The sequence below is a fragment of the Schistocerca serialis genome, chromosome 7, assembly GCF_023864345.2.
Source record: "Schistocerca serialis cubense isolate TAMUIC-IGC-003099 chromosome 7, iqSchSeri2.2, whole genome shotgun sequence".
NCBI classification, from domain to species: Eukaryota; Metazoa; Arthropoda; class Insecta; order Orthoptera; family Acrididae; genus Schistocerca; species Schistocerca serialis.
The window spans coordinates 277,305,270-277,320,671 of record NC_064644.1 but is presented as its reverse complement, the minus strand read 5'-3'; the positions used below and the strand labels follow the sequence as shown (position 1 = coordinate 277,320,671).

At 42.9% G+C, this 15,402-nt stretch overlaps 1 protein-coding gene across 1 annotated transcript in view; it reads left to right on the top strand.

Moving 5' to 3' along the window:
- Positions 1–15,402, top strand: part of LOC126413012 (lactase-like protein) — a 94,986-nt gene that overhangs the window by 26,904 nt on the left and 52,680 nt on the right. Inside the window, exons 2-4 of the mRNA XM_050082905.1 lie at positions 5,302–5,439; positions 12,795–12,928; positions 14,939–15,061. Coding sequence (XP_049938862.1) covers positions 5,302–5,439; positions 12,795–12,928; positions 14,939–15,061 — 395 coding nt within the window. The remainder of the gene's footprint in view (positions 1–5,301; positions 5,440–12,794; positions 12,929–14,938; positions 15,062–15,402) is intronic.

Genomic DNA, 15,402 nt, shown 5'->3' with positions numbered 1-15,402 from the left:
AGTAGGCTGTTCATGTTTTCTCTATGTAAGTAGGCTGTTTATGTTTTCTCTATGTAAGTAGGCTGTTTAGGTTTTTTTATTGGTAACGCCACCTCTGTATGAAAATCACTGGCTGTGCTGTGTGCAGTCTGTGGCTGCTTTGCATTGTTGTCTGCCATTGTAGTGTTGGGCAGCGGCAGCTGGATGTGAACAGCGCGTAGCGTTGCGCAGTTGGAGGTGAGACGCCAGCAGTGGTGGATGTGGAGAGAGAGATGGCGGAGTTTTGAAATTTGTCATGAACTGCTATATTTGTATATGATGATATCAAGGTAAATACATTGTTTGTTCTCTATTAATATCTTTCATTTTGCTAACTATCCCTATCAGTAGTTAGTGCCTTCAGTAGTTTGAATCTTTTATTTAGCTGGCAGTAGTGGCGCTCGCTGTATTGCAGTAGCTTGAGCAGCGAAGATTTTTGTGAGGTAAGTGATTTGTGAAAGGTATAGTTTAATGTTAGTCAGGGCCATTCTTTTGTAGGGAATTTTGAAAGTCAGATTGCGTTGCGCTAACAAAATATTGTGTGTCAGTTTAAGCACAGTCTTGTATAATTGTTCAAAGGGGACGTTTCAAAATGGCTCTGAACACTATGGGACTTAACTTCTGAGGTCATCAGTCCCCTAGAACTTAGAACTACTTAAACCTAACTAACCTAAGGACATCCCACACATACATGCCCGAGGCAGGATTCGAACCTGCGACCGTAGCGGTCGCGCGGTTCCAGACTGTAGCGCCTAGAACCGCTCGGCCACTCCGGCCGGCTCTCGGTGGTGGGGGGTCTGTCTAGTGCGACGTGACCCATCTCTGCACACACCCGATGCACTTTCTAAGCACTTCGTTCCACACGAGCAGCAATTTCCTGGATGGATGCATCACATTCTCTCATGCCAGTAACGCGCCCTCTTTCAAATTCATTGGTTTGGCGGTACGGCTAGCGCAGACGTTTGCGAGGCATCCTGCACGTCTGCTCAAGTCACTGTTATAACTACAAGAGAGCCTCAGATACAGTTTACCGGTTAGTTGAGCCGCACCGTGGTCTCGATGTTGATCTTCAACCCGCGGGCCGACATAGTTCCAATGCTAATAATTTCTGCAGAACATATTAATGTACATGTCCTGTGAACGTGAACGTCCTATGTCCAGTCTTTTAAGGTGTGCTGTTGTTTTCTGAATGTGAGTGTGTTATACAGGGTGAAGAGAAATTCGCACACGCGGGCTTCGCAGCGCGACTCCTCACATGCCAGCGATTAAAAAATGTTTGTCACAAAATTTCGCCCAGCGAGTACATCCAGCAGAAAAAGGGCGTTGAAAGAGTCGCAATTTGGCAACACTGTAACCATATACATGGTAACTACCTCTGTCAACACATCTTCATCGCGCTGTACTGTTGGTGCAGTCGACAGTGTTGAGGGTTAACGTGCAGGAGGTCGAAATTTCGATCTGCGGGTTAGGGCGCATTTTTTTCCTTTTAGTTGCTAATTTCATTCTGACATTTCATCCTGTTATATACGCAGTTTCTTAGGTCATATGTATCATAAATTTAGAAAATTTTGTGAAGCTGAACATAACAAATAAGAAACAGATAGTTCAAAGAAATGATCTGTCATAGGATAAAATAACTACATAAACAATGTCAGTTTCGAGATGCTAAAGATGATAGCGCAGTACAATAACACAACATCTACACTACTGGCCATTAAAATTAATACACCACGAAGATGATGTGCTACAGACGCGAAAGTTAACCGACAGGAAGACGATGCTGTGATATGCAAATGATTAGCTTTTCAGAGCATTCACACAAGGATGGCGCCGGTGGCGACACCTACAACGTCCTGACATGAGGGAAGTTTCCATCCGATTTCTCATACACAAACAGCAGTTGACCGGCGTTGCCTGGTGAAATGTTGTCGTGATGTCTCGTGTAAGGAGGAGAAATGCGTACCATCATGTTTCCGACTTTGATAAAGGTCGCGATAGCGGTTTATCGTATCGCGACATTGCTGCTCGCGCTGGTCGAGATCCAATGACTGTTGGCAGAATATGGAATCGGTGGGTTCAGGAGGGTAATACGGAACGCCGTTCTGGATCCCAACGGACTCGTATCACTAGCAGTGGAGATGACAGGCATCTCATCCACATGACTGTAACGAATCGTGCAGCCACATCTCGATCCCTGAGTCAACAGATGGGGACGTTTGCAAGACAACAACTATCTGCACGAACAGTTCGACGACGTTTTCAGTAGCATGGACTATCAGCTCGGAGACCATGGCTGCGGTTACCCTTGACGCTGCATCACAGACAGGAGTGCCTGCGATGGTGTACTCAACGACGAACCTGGGTGCACGAATGGCAAAACGTAATTTTTTCTGATGAATCCAGGTTCTGTTTACAGCATCATCATGGTCGCATCCGTGTTTGGCGACATCGCGGTGAACGCACATTGGAAGCGTGTATTCGTCATCTCCATTCTGGCGTATCACCCAGCGTGATGGTATGCGGTGCCATTGGTTACACGTCTCGGTCACCTCTTGTTCCCTTGACAGCACTTTGAACAGTGGCCGTTACATTTCAGATGTGTTTCGACCCGTGGCTCCACCCTTCACTCGATCCTGCGAAACCCTACATTTCAGCAGGATAATACACGAACGCATGTTGCGGTCCTGTACGGACCTATCTGGAAACAGAAAATGTTCGACTGCTGCCCTGCCAGCACATTCTCCAGATCTCTCACCAACTGAAAACTTCTGGTCAATGGTGGCCGAGCAACTGGCTCGTCACAATACGCCAGTCACTACTCTTGACGAACTGTGGTATCGTGTTGAAGCTGCATGTGCATCTGTACCTGTACACGCCATCCAAGCTCTGTTTGATGCCCAGGCGTATCAAGGCCGTTATTATGGCCAGAGGTGGTTGTTCTGGGTACTGATTTCTAAGGATCTATGCACCCAAATTGCGTGAAAATGTAATCACATGTCAGTTCTAGTATAATATATTTGTCCAATAAATACCCGTTTATCATCTGCATTTCTTTGTGGTGTAGCAATTTTAATGGCCAGTAGTGTACCTGTCATTTATACTACAAGTAATATGAGGGCTCAAATGTCGCACATTAGCAACCAGTGATAATAACAATGTCTATATTAATGACCACACGACCTTCACAACAGAATATGTTGTCCTCAGAATAACAGATGCTCAAAGCGACCTCCGTGAACGTTCAATCATTGCGCAACCCACCGAATCACACAGCTCTGGACCCTTCGCAGCAAAGCGGTATGTACAGTAACAAGAGCAGCGTGAACACGCACTACCAATTCTTCCACATTCGTCGGCCGGAGTAGAGTACACGTGCTCCTTCAGGTGTCTCCACAGGAAGAAATCTAGGGGATTTAGGTCAGGTGAACGTGGTGACCATACAACTGGACCTCCATGTCTGAGCCATTTCCCTGGAAATGTTCTGTCCAAATACTGTCGCACATTAATTCCACAGTGTGGAGGTGCACCAACATGTTGGAACAATATCCTCTGCCGGACATGTAACTTCTTTCAGTGCATCAGGCATTTAGTTGGAGAGGAATGCATGATACCTTCGTACAGTCAACCGGTCAGCCAATATGTAGGGGCTCAAACACCTGTCGCCCAATGTTCTACCACAGACGTTGATACCAAACCCGAGCTTGATATCCACGGTCGCGGGTGACGTGCGGGTTAACCTCACTCCAATGGTGGGCATTGTGCATATTGAAGACACCCTCATAAGTGAATGCTGCTTCAACCAACCATATTACGGTGTTCAGGAAGTCATCGTTGGCTTCCTGTTATTATTGGAACCATTCACAGAATTGCATCCGCTGATGGCGATCTGCAGGATGCAGGCATTGCGTGAAAGCATAATGATGTGGGTGCAGTCCGTGCTCATGCAGCACGTTAATGATCGTGTATTGCGAGACACGCAGCTGACTTGCTACGCTACGTTTTCTTCGCCGAGGTTCTTGGTGTATGACCTCCAGAATAGCTTCCTCATTAGCTGGAGTACAGCGAGTCTGTGGACGTCCTCTGTCACGCGATGGTGGAAGGAGACTCCCGAAGGCGCAGCTCCAGACGGCGAAACACATTTTTATCTGCATGGCGTCGACGAGGATATATAGCAGCGTACACAAGGGCGGCAACACCAGCTCGATTATCAGTTGCACCAAAGGCCAGAAGCATATCCACATACTCATTGTCTGTCGATGCCATACGTCTGCCACAATGGTTTAGTGATTTAAAAAGAGGAAATTCGATACGTGTACGCATTTACATTGGAGTCTGTCACAGGTAAAAATTTGTTACCAAAAATTTCAAAAATTACTTCGTCTGTTTACTCCAGATTTGTACACGATAGTCTAATGGACAATCGGACGGTCATAGGGTTTATATTTTTTAATATATATAGCATATACATGTAACAAACAAAGGGGAGAAGTTGTTACCAAAAATCTGAAAAATCCTCGTCCGATTTACTTCATATCTTTAGACAATAGTCTAATGAAATTCGGACAATCATAGGCCATATATTTTTTTAAATATTAAAATGTATATATGCAGTAGATAAAGAGGAAACATTGTTAACACAATTCTTAAAAAGTTCTTGACCAGTGTACTTCATATTTTTCCATGGTAGACACTCAGACCGGCGTAAGCTATATACACATTTTTTAAATAAAGGCGTACAGGTTTCCTGTTAAAACAGACAGTGACAATGAAAATACAGTGCTGTACTCTGCTGTGAAAATTCGGCGTTTTATTTCTCGCAGTCAGGCGAATTGATTGTCCCATAAAAATTATTTCTCATTATATTAATTTAAAGTGAAATTGTATGCATATTAGTCATGACTAGAAGTTATTTTGCTTTCTTCCTCAAAGACGGATTACACAGATAACAGAAAAGCACTGTTTGTGACTTACCAGCCAATACGTAGAATACTAAAGAATATGAATTTACAATAAAAGTAAACGAAACTCAAGGTCAGATAAAGATGGCAGGAAGACACTTACAGAGCGGGCAGGGAGGGGGGGTGGACAATGAGGAGATGGGAGAGAAGGAAGACATGGATAAAGAGCGGGTGAGGAGGTGATAGGGAGAGAAGAGAGAACCAGATTAGGATGTATACCCAATTCCCATCTATTTTCAGCGATTATGAAGCAGTGCCTGGTTTGCTAGCTATACGGAGAAAAACATCCTTGCTCTCTGTAGTGAGACTTCCTATTACCTTACAGGCAAAGGAGAAAGTATCTGGGACCACATGCTTCACGAGCATCCAGAATATGGTAACAACGGGGACAATGGAGACGTGGCCTGTGACTCGTACCACAAGTATGCCGAGGACGTGCAGGCGCTCAAGGACCTGGGGGTGAGTACACACAACAGACGTACAGTGGTTGGATAACAATATGGAAACACCAAAAGCACAAGATATTACTGTGCATAATACGATGCAGAAAAACCATTGAAATTTGCTTCCAGGTCTCTCGGAAGGGATAAATACAGGACCCCTCTGCTCTGGTCCTGTCTGGTCTTCAAGAAAATCTTATACCATTATTCCTGCAAAATAGTGGCATGTTCATGTAACAATGATATGCGTGGGTATCCATTACGCAGCATTCTCTCCAAAGTAGAATACAAAGGATCAATAATATTAAGATGTGGTGACTGTGGTGGCTAGGAGAATTACGAGAATTTATCGTCCTGCTTGCAAAACCAAACCTGGATGATGCGAACTATGTGAACGAAGTTATCACTATTGGAGAACAACCATTGTTGGGGAACAAACATTGTAGGAGAACAAACAAACATGGTTGGACCTGATCAGCCAAAATGGTCAGACAATCCTTGACAATAATGCGACAATAATTGCAGAAGATGGTTCAAATGGCTCTAAAGCACTATGGGACTTAACATCTGAGGTCATCTGTCAATTAGACTTAGAACTACGTAAACCTAACTAACCTAAGGGCATCACACACATCCATGCCCGAGGCAGGATTCGAACCTGCGACCGTAGCAGCTGCCCGGTTCCGGACTGAAGAGCCTAGAGCCGCTCGACCACAGCGGCAGTGCAGAAGACCAATGGACCGATAGAACACCACGATATGGCTACCCAGATCATCACCAAACCCCGACACGTTTCATTCATTGGCCGCAAACTCGGCCGTACGTTAAAAAGTGTGTGCAACAACACTCTTCCACAAAAACGTTTCCATTTCTCCATAGATCAGACTTACGGTTTTGGTATGTGCGAAGTATGCAGCTACAGCATTCCAGCATTCCAACATTCCAGCATTCCGCAGCTCGCCCTGCAATTCCGAACTGATGGAGTTTCCTTAGCGTGTTTATTTTTTTATTTTTTTTATTTTTTAATGCAGTTTTCAAGTGCGACATTTAGGGGTATAGCGTCTTTCGCAGCTGCCGTCCTCATTTTTTTCGTCACAATCCCCTTCAATGATCGTCTCTCACAATCACTCAACACATAACTTCGTCCGCTTTGTGCCTTAATGGATGATGTTTTTCTGCTTTCACTGTACGCAGCGTAATCTTCGATATGGCGCCTCTTGAAGCACGAAATACGTTCACCATGCTTACGAAAGCATTTATCGCATGAAAACCAACAAACTACCCACGTCCAAAGTGACTTACCTCTGACATAATCCACTCACATCTATACAGGACATTGTTTTTGCCACGACTGATACGAGCAACGTATTCAGAACAATGGACAGGTGCCGCTCAAGGTCGAATACCACTGTGCAACCTGCAAGCTTGCCTAGAGGCTTCGTTTATGTTTAAGCAAACATTTCTCTGTCACTCTATAATTCAAGTAGCTGAGACTGTAGATTGCTAAAAGCAGGGCACAGGGATACTGGAGTGCAATGTCCGAGCCCAATTGAGGAGCCAATATAACAATATTCTTTATTCCCCATAACACGGCAGTACTGCACACTGGTAAAATCATCAACATCCAGATTACAACAGCTGGCGTTTAACCCATAAAAATTAAAAAAAAAGTACAGTGCATGAAAAAGCGAGTTCTCAAGTGTTCAAGTGTTGCATATATATATATATGTGTGTGTGTGTATTTTTGTAGCAATCCTTTTGAACACGGATTGGGAGATATCGCAAGTAGAGTGATATTTCAAAACTGAACATAGAATTTAAGTTCAATAACAATAACTTCATGAATCATAATGAGAATAGCCATCAAAGATTCACTCATCCCCTCTATAAACGGGGCAAAACGCCATTTAAAAAAATCTGTTTAATCAAAATAACTAAGGAGATAATCTCTTAGGCAACAGGTTAGTTTATCACAGCTCCGGCCGGAGCTTTTAACTTTAACTAGAATGAATTAAGGCCAATAATTTAAAGGCAAAGCACTTACTTAACAACATACGAGTAAATCAATCAAGTGCTGCTATTCCACTGTGGCACCCTTCAGAGGGCATAGACCCGCCTGACTGCACTGGACGACGACAACGCCTGAGGCAGCACTCGAAACGGCACAGAAAAAATAGACTTCACTCTACAATATATACAAAATAAATAAAGAAATAAATTCACGGCCAAGGGTGAAGTCATTTTTCGAGACACCAACCTTGATTAATATAAGACAGTAAAACTTACAGGCAACCAGCTAGTGAAAGCAAGGATTTAAAAAAAAAATAAAGCTCAACAGTGGCAGTTGTTGGAGTTCATATCGGCACCATAATTCTGTCTTTAAACTGTCACACCGAAAAGTGAAGATTACTGAAATAACTACTCTGTTTTCCATACGTAACCACATCAAAAGCAGGCAGCGTATCATTACTTAGTTACGCAAGATAATTCACGGAAGCTAAAATGGTTCAAATGGCTCTGAGCACCGTGGGACTTAACATCTGAGGTCATTAGTCCCCTAGAACGTAGAAGTACTTAAACCTAACTAACCTAAGGACGTCACACACCGTGGGACTTAACATCTGATGTCATTAGTCCCCTAGAACGTAGAACTACTTAAACCTAACTAACCTAAGGACGTCACACACATCCATGCTCGAGGCAGATTCGAACCAGCGACCGTAACGGTCGCACGGTTCCAGACTGAAGCTCCTAGAACCGCTCGGTCACACCAGCCGGTGTTCACGGTAGCGTTAGGTAATTAAAAACCAAACTATCCTAAGGAACACCAACTTTACTGTACGGTGAAGTGGACAGCTTCGGAGTCTTACAGTAGTTATAGTGGCATTTCCGAATTCAGTTTCCGAGCTGGTTGGTTGGTTGGTTTTGGGTGAGGGGACCAACAGTGAGGTCATGAGTCACTTCGGATTAGGGAAGGATGGGGAAGGAAGTCGGCCGTGCCTTTTCAGAAGAACCATCCTGGCATTTTCCTGAAGCGATTTGGGGAAATGACGGAAAACCTAAATGAGGATGGGCGGACGCTTGTTTGTACCGGCATCCTCCCGAATGCGAGTCCAGTGTGCTAACCGATGCGCCACCTCGTTCGATAGTTTAGGAGGAAACAGCACAATTACTGGTGGTTACAACTTGTATTGGCTTCACAGAAGAACGGTTTAAAGAGTACGTCCCCTCTACTTAACAGCCAAACCACTTAAAAGGCACTTCCGTAAACACTAACCTCATCAACAGGCACAACCGACTGGTTGATGTATATGTGTCGGTATAGGAGGAGCGCAATTCGTACACTGCTGAGAAGTAAGTGCATTCACAACACGGCACGGTGTCTAAAAACAAATGGAGCAACGACAGCTTAATAGTTCGGGGCACAATACTTACAGCAGCAAACAGCTAACCCACAGGGTAGGGTGCAGTCGGCAGCAGCATCGAGAGTGCCGAATACATCGTACGATGCAACAGGACAGGACACGACCGCACCCAGGTGTCAGCCTCCATCGGACAGCAACGAGTCCACTGCGGACACCTGGACCGCCAATCTGCGCCACACCAAGCCAACAGCGACCCCGTCGCAGGCTTCGTTGCAGCCCGCCGGCCATTCCGCACACGGGTGTACTGCACTCTCCCGGTCGTTCAAGTAATTCTCCGTGCTCGCTGCAAACCGACCACTTGACTGACCGACTGCGACTGCAAAGTCAAGCCAAACGGAAGAGCTAACTAACGACCAGCGCCAAAGATAGAGAAAAGGCGATACGGCTAAACTTTATTTGTTACGGACAACTTTTGTCGCAGTTTGGTTACATTTTCACGCTCCAAGAACAGGGGTTGCGTATCTTCATCAGGAGTAATCAACATCTAACCAAAGTGCAGCAACGACAATGGAACACCACCGGATGTGTTTGTCTACGTCATGGTTTCAATACTGGGACTATTAGCAGGGTGTAATGCAAGCATAACATACTCGCGTGATGTCACACATCGTGTTGAGACATCTGTTACATTGGCTCTAACTGCTATATCCCAGCATGCTGCCCCTACTGTGAGTTCACGTTTCGCAAATAACGTAGTATTTTTTCTCCTAATTTATAAGTAGTTCAACAAATAGAACAGCTCAGTAGTGAAAGTTTGAAAGCACCATCGAAATCAACTGTAGTAAGACTGAAGGCATGTATTATTGTGTGGTCTTCAGTCCTGAGACTGGTTTGACGCAGCTCTCCATGATACTCTATCCTGTGCAAGCTTCTTCATCTTCCAGTACCTACTGCATCCTACATCCTTCTGAACCTATTTATTCATCTCTCGGTCTCCGTCTACGATTTTTACCCTCCACGCTGCCCTCCAATACTAAATTGGTGATCCCTTGATGCCTCAGAACACGTCCTACCAACCGATCTCTTCTTCTAGTCAAGTTGTGCCACAAACTCCTCTTCTCCTCAATTCTGTTCAATACCTCCTCATTAGTTATGTGATCTACCCATCTAATCTTCAGCACTCTTCTGTAGCACCACATTTCGAAAGCTTCTATTCTCTTCTTGTCCAAAGCATTCATCGTCCACGTTTCACTTCCATACATGACTACACTCCATACAAATACTTTCAGAAACGATTTACTGACACTTAAATCTATACTCGTTGTTAACAAATTTCTCTTCTTCAGAAACGCTTTCCTTGCCATTGTCAGTCTATATTTTATATCCTCTCTACTTCGACCATCATCAGTTATTTTGGTCCCCAAATAGCAAAACTCCTTTACTACCATAAGTATCTCATTTCCTAATCTAATTCCCTCAGCTTCACCCGATTTAATTCGACTACATTCCATTATCTTTGTTTGGCTTTTGCGATTTTCATCTTACATACTCAAGACAGTGTCTGTTCCGTTCAACTGCTCTTCCAAGTCCTTTGCTGTCTCTGACAGAATTACAATGTCATCGGCAAACCTCAAACTTTTTATTTCTTCTCCATGGGTTTTAATACCTACTCCGAATTTTACAGATTGGATAACGTCTAGGAGAGGCTACAACCCTGTCTCACTCCCTTATCAACCACTCTTTCCCTTTCATGCCACTCGACTCTTATAACTGTCATCTGATTTCTGTACAAATTGTTAATAGCCTTTCGACCCTGTATTTTACCCCTGGCACCTTCAGAATTTGAAAGAGAGTATTCCAGTCAACGTTGCCAAAAGTTTTCTCTAAGTCTACAAATGCTAGAAACGTAGGTTTGCATTTCCTTAATCTATTTTCTAAGATAAGTCGTAGGGTCAGTATTTCCTCAGGTGTTCCAACGATGCGTTCGCTATGCTGTTTGTAGTAGCTTACCCGCATTCCTATTGTTTTATTCATTATTAAACCTACTCCTGCATTACCCCTATTTGATTTTGCATTATAACCCTGCATTCACCTGACCAAAAGTCTTGTTCCTCCTGCCACCGAACTTCACTAATTCCCACTATATCTAACTTTAACCTATCCATTTCCCTTTTTAAATATTCTAACCTACCTGCCCGATTAAGGGATCTGACATTCCACACCCCGATCCGTAGAACGGCAGTTTTCTTTCTCCTGAAAACGACGGCCTATTGAGTAATCCCCGCCCGGAATCCGATTGGGGGACTATTTTACCTCCGCAACACTTTACCCGAGAGGACGCCATCATCATTTAACCATACAGTAAAGCGGCATGCCTTCGGGAAAAATTATGGCTGTAGTTTCCCCTTGGTTTCAGCAGTTCGCAGTACCAGCGCAGCAAGACCGTTTTGGTTAGTGTTACAAGGCCAGATCAGTCAATCAACCAGACTGTTGCCCCTGCAACTACTGGAAAGGCTGCTGCCCCTCTTCAGGAACCACACGTTTGTCTGTCCTCTCAACAGATACCCCTCCGTTGTGGTTGCACCTACAGTACGGCTATCTGTATCGTTGAGGCACGCAAGCCTCCCCACCAACAGGAAGGTCCATGGTTCATAGGGGTGGTGTGTGGGGGAGGGGGGGGGTGCTTGTATTATTAACATGTCGAAAACAAAACTGTTTAAACGCAAATGCACATCACAACCAGATGACACGAATTTGTTGTTGTTGTAGCTGAAGACAAATATTCAATCGACAGAAAAGAGAAATATACAGAGCAATAAAAACCTGTAGTTTGCAAAAGAGGCGTCCTAAACACAGGAAATCCGCTTAGCGAGCAATAGCAATTCGTAGGATAAACATAAGTGAAGTTAAGCCAATAGTAAAAATGATACTTTGGACATATAAGCCGGCGAACGGATGTTCAGTAGAGCAAGTCGATAGGTATTGTCTTACAAGGGATAAGTAAAAGCTGGGACGACGAAGAAATGGAAGTATGTTGGATGACGTTACGAAACATGCAGAACCATGGAAGCGTATAAAAGACTGTAAGACACGCAGGAGTATGTCAGAGGCCTTCGTTTAGCAGTGCGTGTCAAGTTTCCAACGATAATGTATATTTTTTATGCTTCGTAGAGGCTACGATATTATTTTCATGTAAAAATGGCATGTTAATTTCCTCACCATCATCTATAATGTTACAACCATCATTTTCACAAATAGTTTTCACACGACAGGTGGGGACAGTTTCCCAGTATGGACTGGGAATAACTTAACTGAACTGTTGATAATCAAAAATATCCGATACAAATAATAATGGTTTTTCTATACGTTTTCAATTTCTTATACTCATACTGACATAAATGTGATTCCTGATATGTATCACCAAAACTATTGTCAGGACTGCCCAACCTCATTGAGCCCTTATTCTCTCATAACAGCTTCCCAAAATCAGCTGGCAGAACAGCCAACACAGATAAATGATATCTCCATGAACTGCAGATGTTGCACTCGAATTGTATAACGTTTTTCCTCGATAGGCGTGCAGGAAGATAGTTGTTTGTTGGTCCTGCAGTTCCGAAATCTAAGCTTCACTGGAGCTCTGTCACAAAATACACATTCACAAAAAATAATACCATTTTTCAGCTTCTTCTAAATAGATCATCCATTGAAAGTAATGCGTCCTCCAGGTGTTAGAACGTGACATATCTGAATAAAATACTGTCTTTTAGTCAGCCGCCTCAAGTCGGATAAACCCTTGAGATTTCGACATTTATCAGATCCATAGCGATCGACACTACTTGAGAAGTGCGAACTCTAATTAATGATACACGTATACTTCCTACGTTTCAAAAACATTTTACTGTTAATTTTCACAGATGTCTGCTGAATGTTCTTCCACAGAACCCTAACTATTGTGCTGCTGACCCTCTCTAGCAGTAGAGATGCTAGTGTAACACTGCACTGTTTGTTTCAAGCTAAAGTATACCGCTTCTCTATCTCTTGGCCTCGCATACTGCCTAATGGGGATCTGGACGTGATCAACCAGCCGGGAATCGACTACTACAACAATATCATCAACTTGTTACTGGATAACGATATCCAGCCGCTGGTAAGAACGCTTTTATCTCTGTTCTGTAAAAGGATCAATTATGACGCATCGACGATTTACTGCTCCACATGGCATTATTGTGCAGGGTAAATCTCCATCCCAGCGTTCATAGAACTTATCGACGTTAGTGTAAAAATTTCTTCACTCTTATGAATTTACTGCTCAGTCTGACGAGGAAGTTGGTCATAAATTCTTCTCGGACCCATATATTAGCATGTGAAGGAACAGTTACACTACATAAACCAACAACAATGAAGGGATGTTTTTTCTGTCAGTAAATATAAATGGCAAGAATCGTCGGATCTATGTTGGAAAGAGTACGCCTGTAGAACCACTAGCTGCGGAAAAAAAATTATTTTTTTTTTCTTGGATCGTCACTGGCTACGCCCCTGACTCCCTCCAGTGTAGAACTCAGTTCCGTACATCTATGTCAGTTCCCTAGGATATCGGCTCCTGACCGATTCGTTCTTCTCACAAATTTTTTACACTATCTTCACATCGCGAATAAAACTATGATTTGAAGGTACTCTGATAAAGGTGTCACTATTGATGAAGCATCGCAGTTATAATGGAAATAATGACGGGAAACCTTATTCCTTAGAAAATGAAATACATGTAAAAACATCTCCATCACCATCAACATACAAATAAACGATGATAATGTTATCTTATATGTAAAGAAACGTTTCTGCTTAACATTTCTGCTTTTTCTTTACATGTACATGATAGTATCAAATATTGTTATAAAAACTGCTCTAATTAATTAAAAACTAATCTAGGTGTCTACAGGTCACTGATACAATTGCATTGTTTCTTGATGTCGTTTACAGAATTGTTTCATATGCCTGCTGTTACTATTTGGAATATCTGTATTGACATTGCTTCTTACGCAACATTGAAAACTTTTTTCTTTCATCAAACCCAACTGTTTTGTAACCTTTATGGGATTTTTCTTACCAGTAAAGTACTAGCATCTTCAGTCAGTTCCTCTCTAGCGAAACGAAAATTCCCTGTGTTATGAGGGCATTTTGTATCCCATAAACTGCTTTTCATCATGCTGTCCAGTTTGTTAGAAACAAAGACTCCTAACATTATTGACACCCCACGAAAAGAATAAAACGTATTAATATCGGCTTACACAGAAATACTGCCCTAACTGCGCTCCAATTACTACATCATTATTGTCAAGGCAATTGGTACAGTGCGACTGATAATAAGATGATTGAAAATACTTGTAACTGTAATTGAATGAACTAGGCACAAAGGTTTTCAAATGTAATTTTCAGTTTCACTAAAATGTCTCAAATGGCTCTGAGCACTTCTGAGGTCATCAGTCGCCTAGAACTTAGAACTAATTAAACCTAACTAACCTAAGGACATCACACACATCCAGGCCCGAGGCAGGATTCGAACCTGCGACCGTAGCGGTCGCTCGGTTCCAGACCGTAGCGCCTAGAACCGCACGACCACTCCGGCCAGCTTCAGTTTCACTATTTACAGTCCAAGAGCAGACATAACCACACTGGAATACACTTTTAGCACTGCTACCAAAATAAAAAATTAAAAATAATTGTTTTAATGAGTGATTGGAATATTGCATTGTATTGTACGACTGCTTGAATAGTGATTCAGCCACAGTTATATTGGAAATCGGTGTTCACTCTCCATCTCTTACAATTTCCCGTGTCTACATTTATTTTCCTGTTCACTCATTTCCCGACTTCCCCTGAAGCCTTTGAAAACCACTCATAGAAGTTAAAGTAGTCCTTAAAATAACTTCCGAACGTTAAATCATCCTTTCTTTCCAGTTTCCCTGACAAATTACATCATTTGAAATTCTTTTCTTACAGTCATGTTATTCTTTCCAGTCACTGTGGCACAGTGATATTCACTTGCTGTTCCGTAATTTTCTACGGAATAGAATAAAATAAAATAAATGATGACCTCGGTATTTTCATCATGCAGATGTATCACATGTGATGTTCATAGCCAACGTCTTCCATCTTGCAGGTGACGATGTTCCACTGGGACTTGCCGCAAGCTCTGCAGTACATATGTGGCTGGCCGAATCCCATCCTCGCAGACTACTTCCTCGAGTACGCCACGGTGCTCTTTGACAACTTCGGTGACAGGGTGAGTTACTTTGTATACTGATATTTCCGTTATTCTTAATGACACTTTGCATGGACAATTTCACTGCAATTAAGGTTTGTACGATTTTGTTCGCCGTAATGCATGTGTGAAGTGAAAGACAATAACGTCTTCTCACTATCACAATATTTTCGACTATCGATGTAATTTGCGCACTGTCCCCTGTCTTTCACCAGTGAGAACTAACAGAAAGAGACTGTCAAGTGAAGGTCAAATAAATGTTTTGTTTAAGAGGTCGGAAGGAAGAAACGTTTGTGTTTAGATTCTGAAGAATGTTAGAGCTTCGCCTCACATCCAATAGGAATTTTTTGAGGAAGAACCCA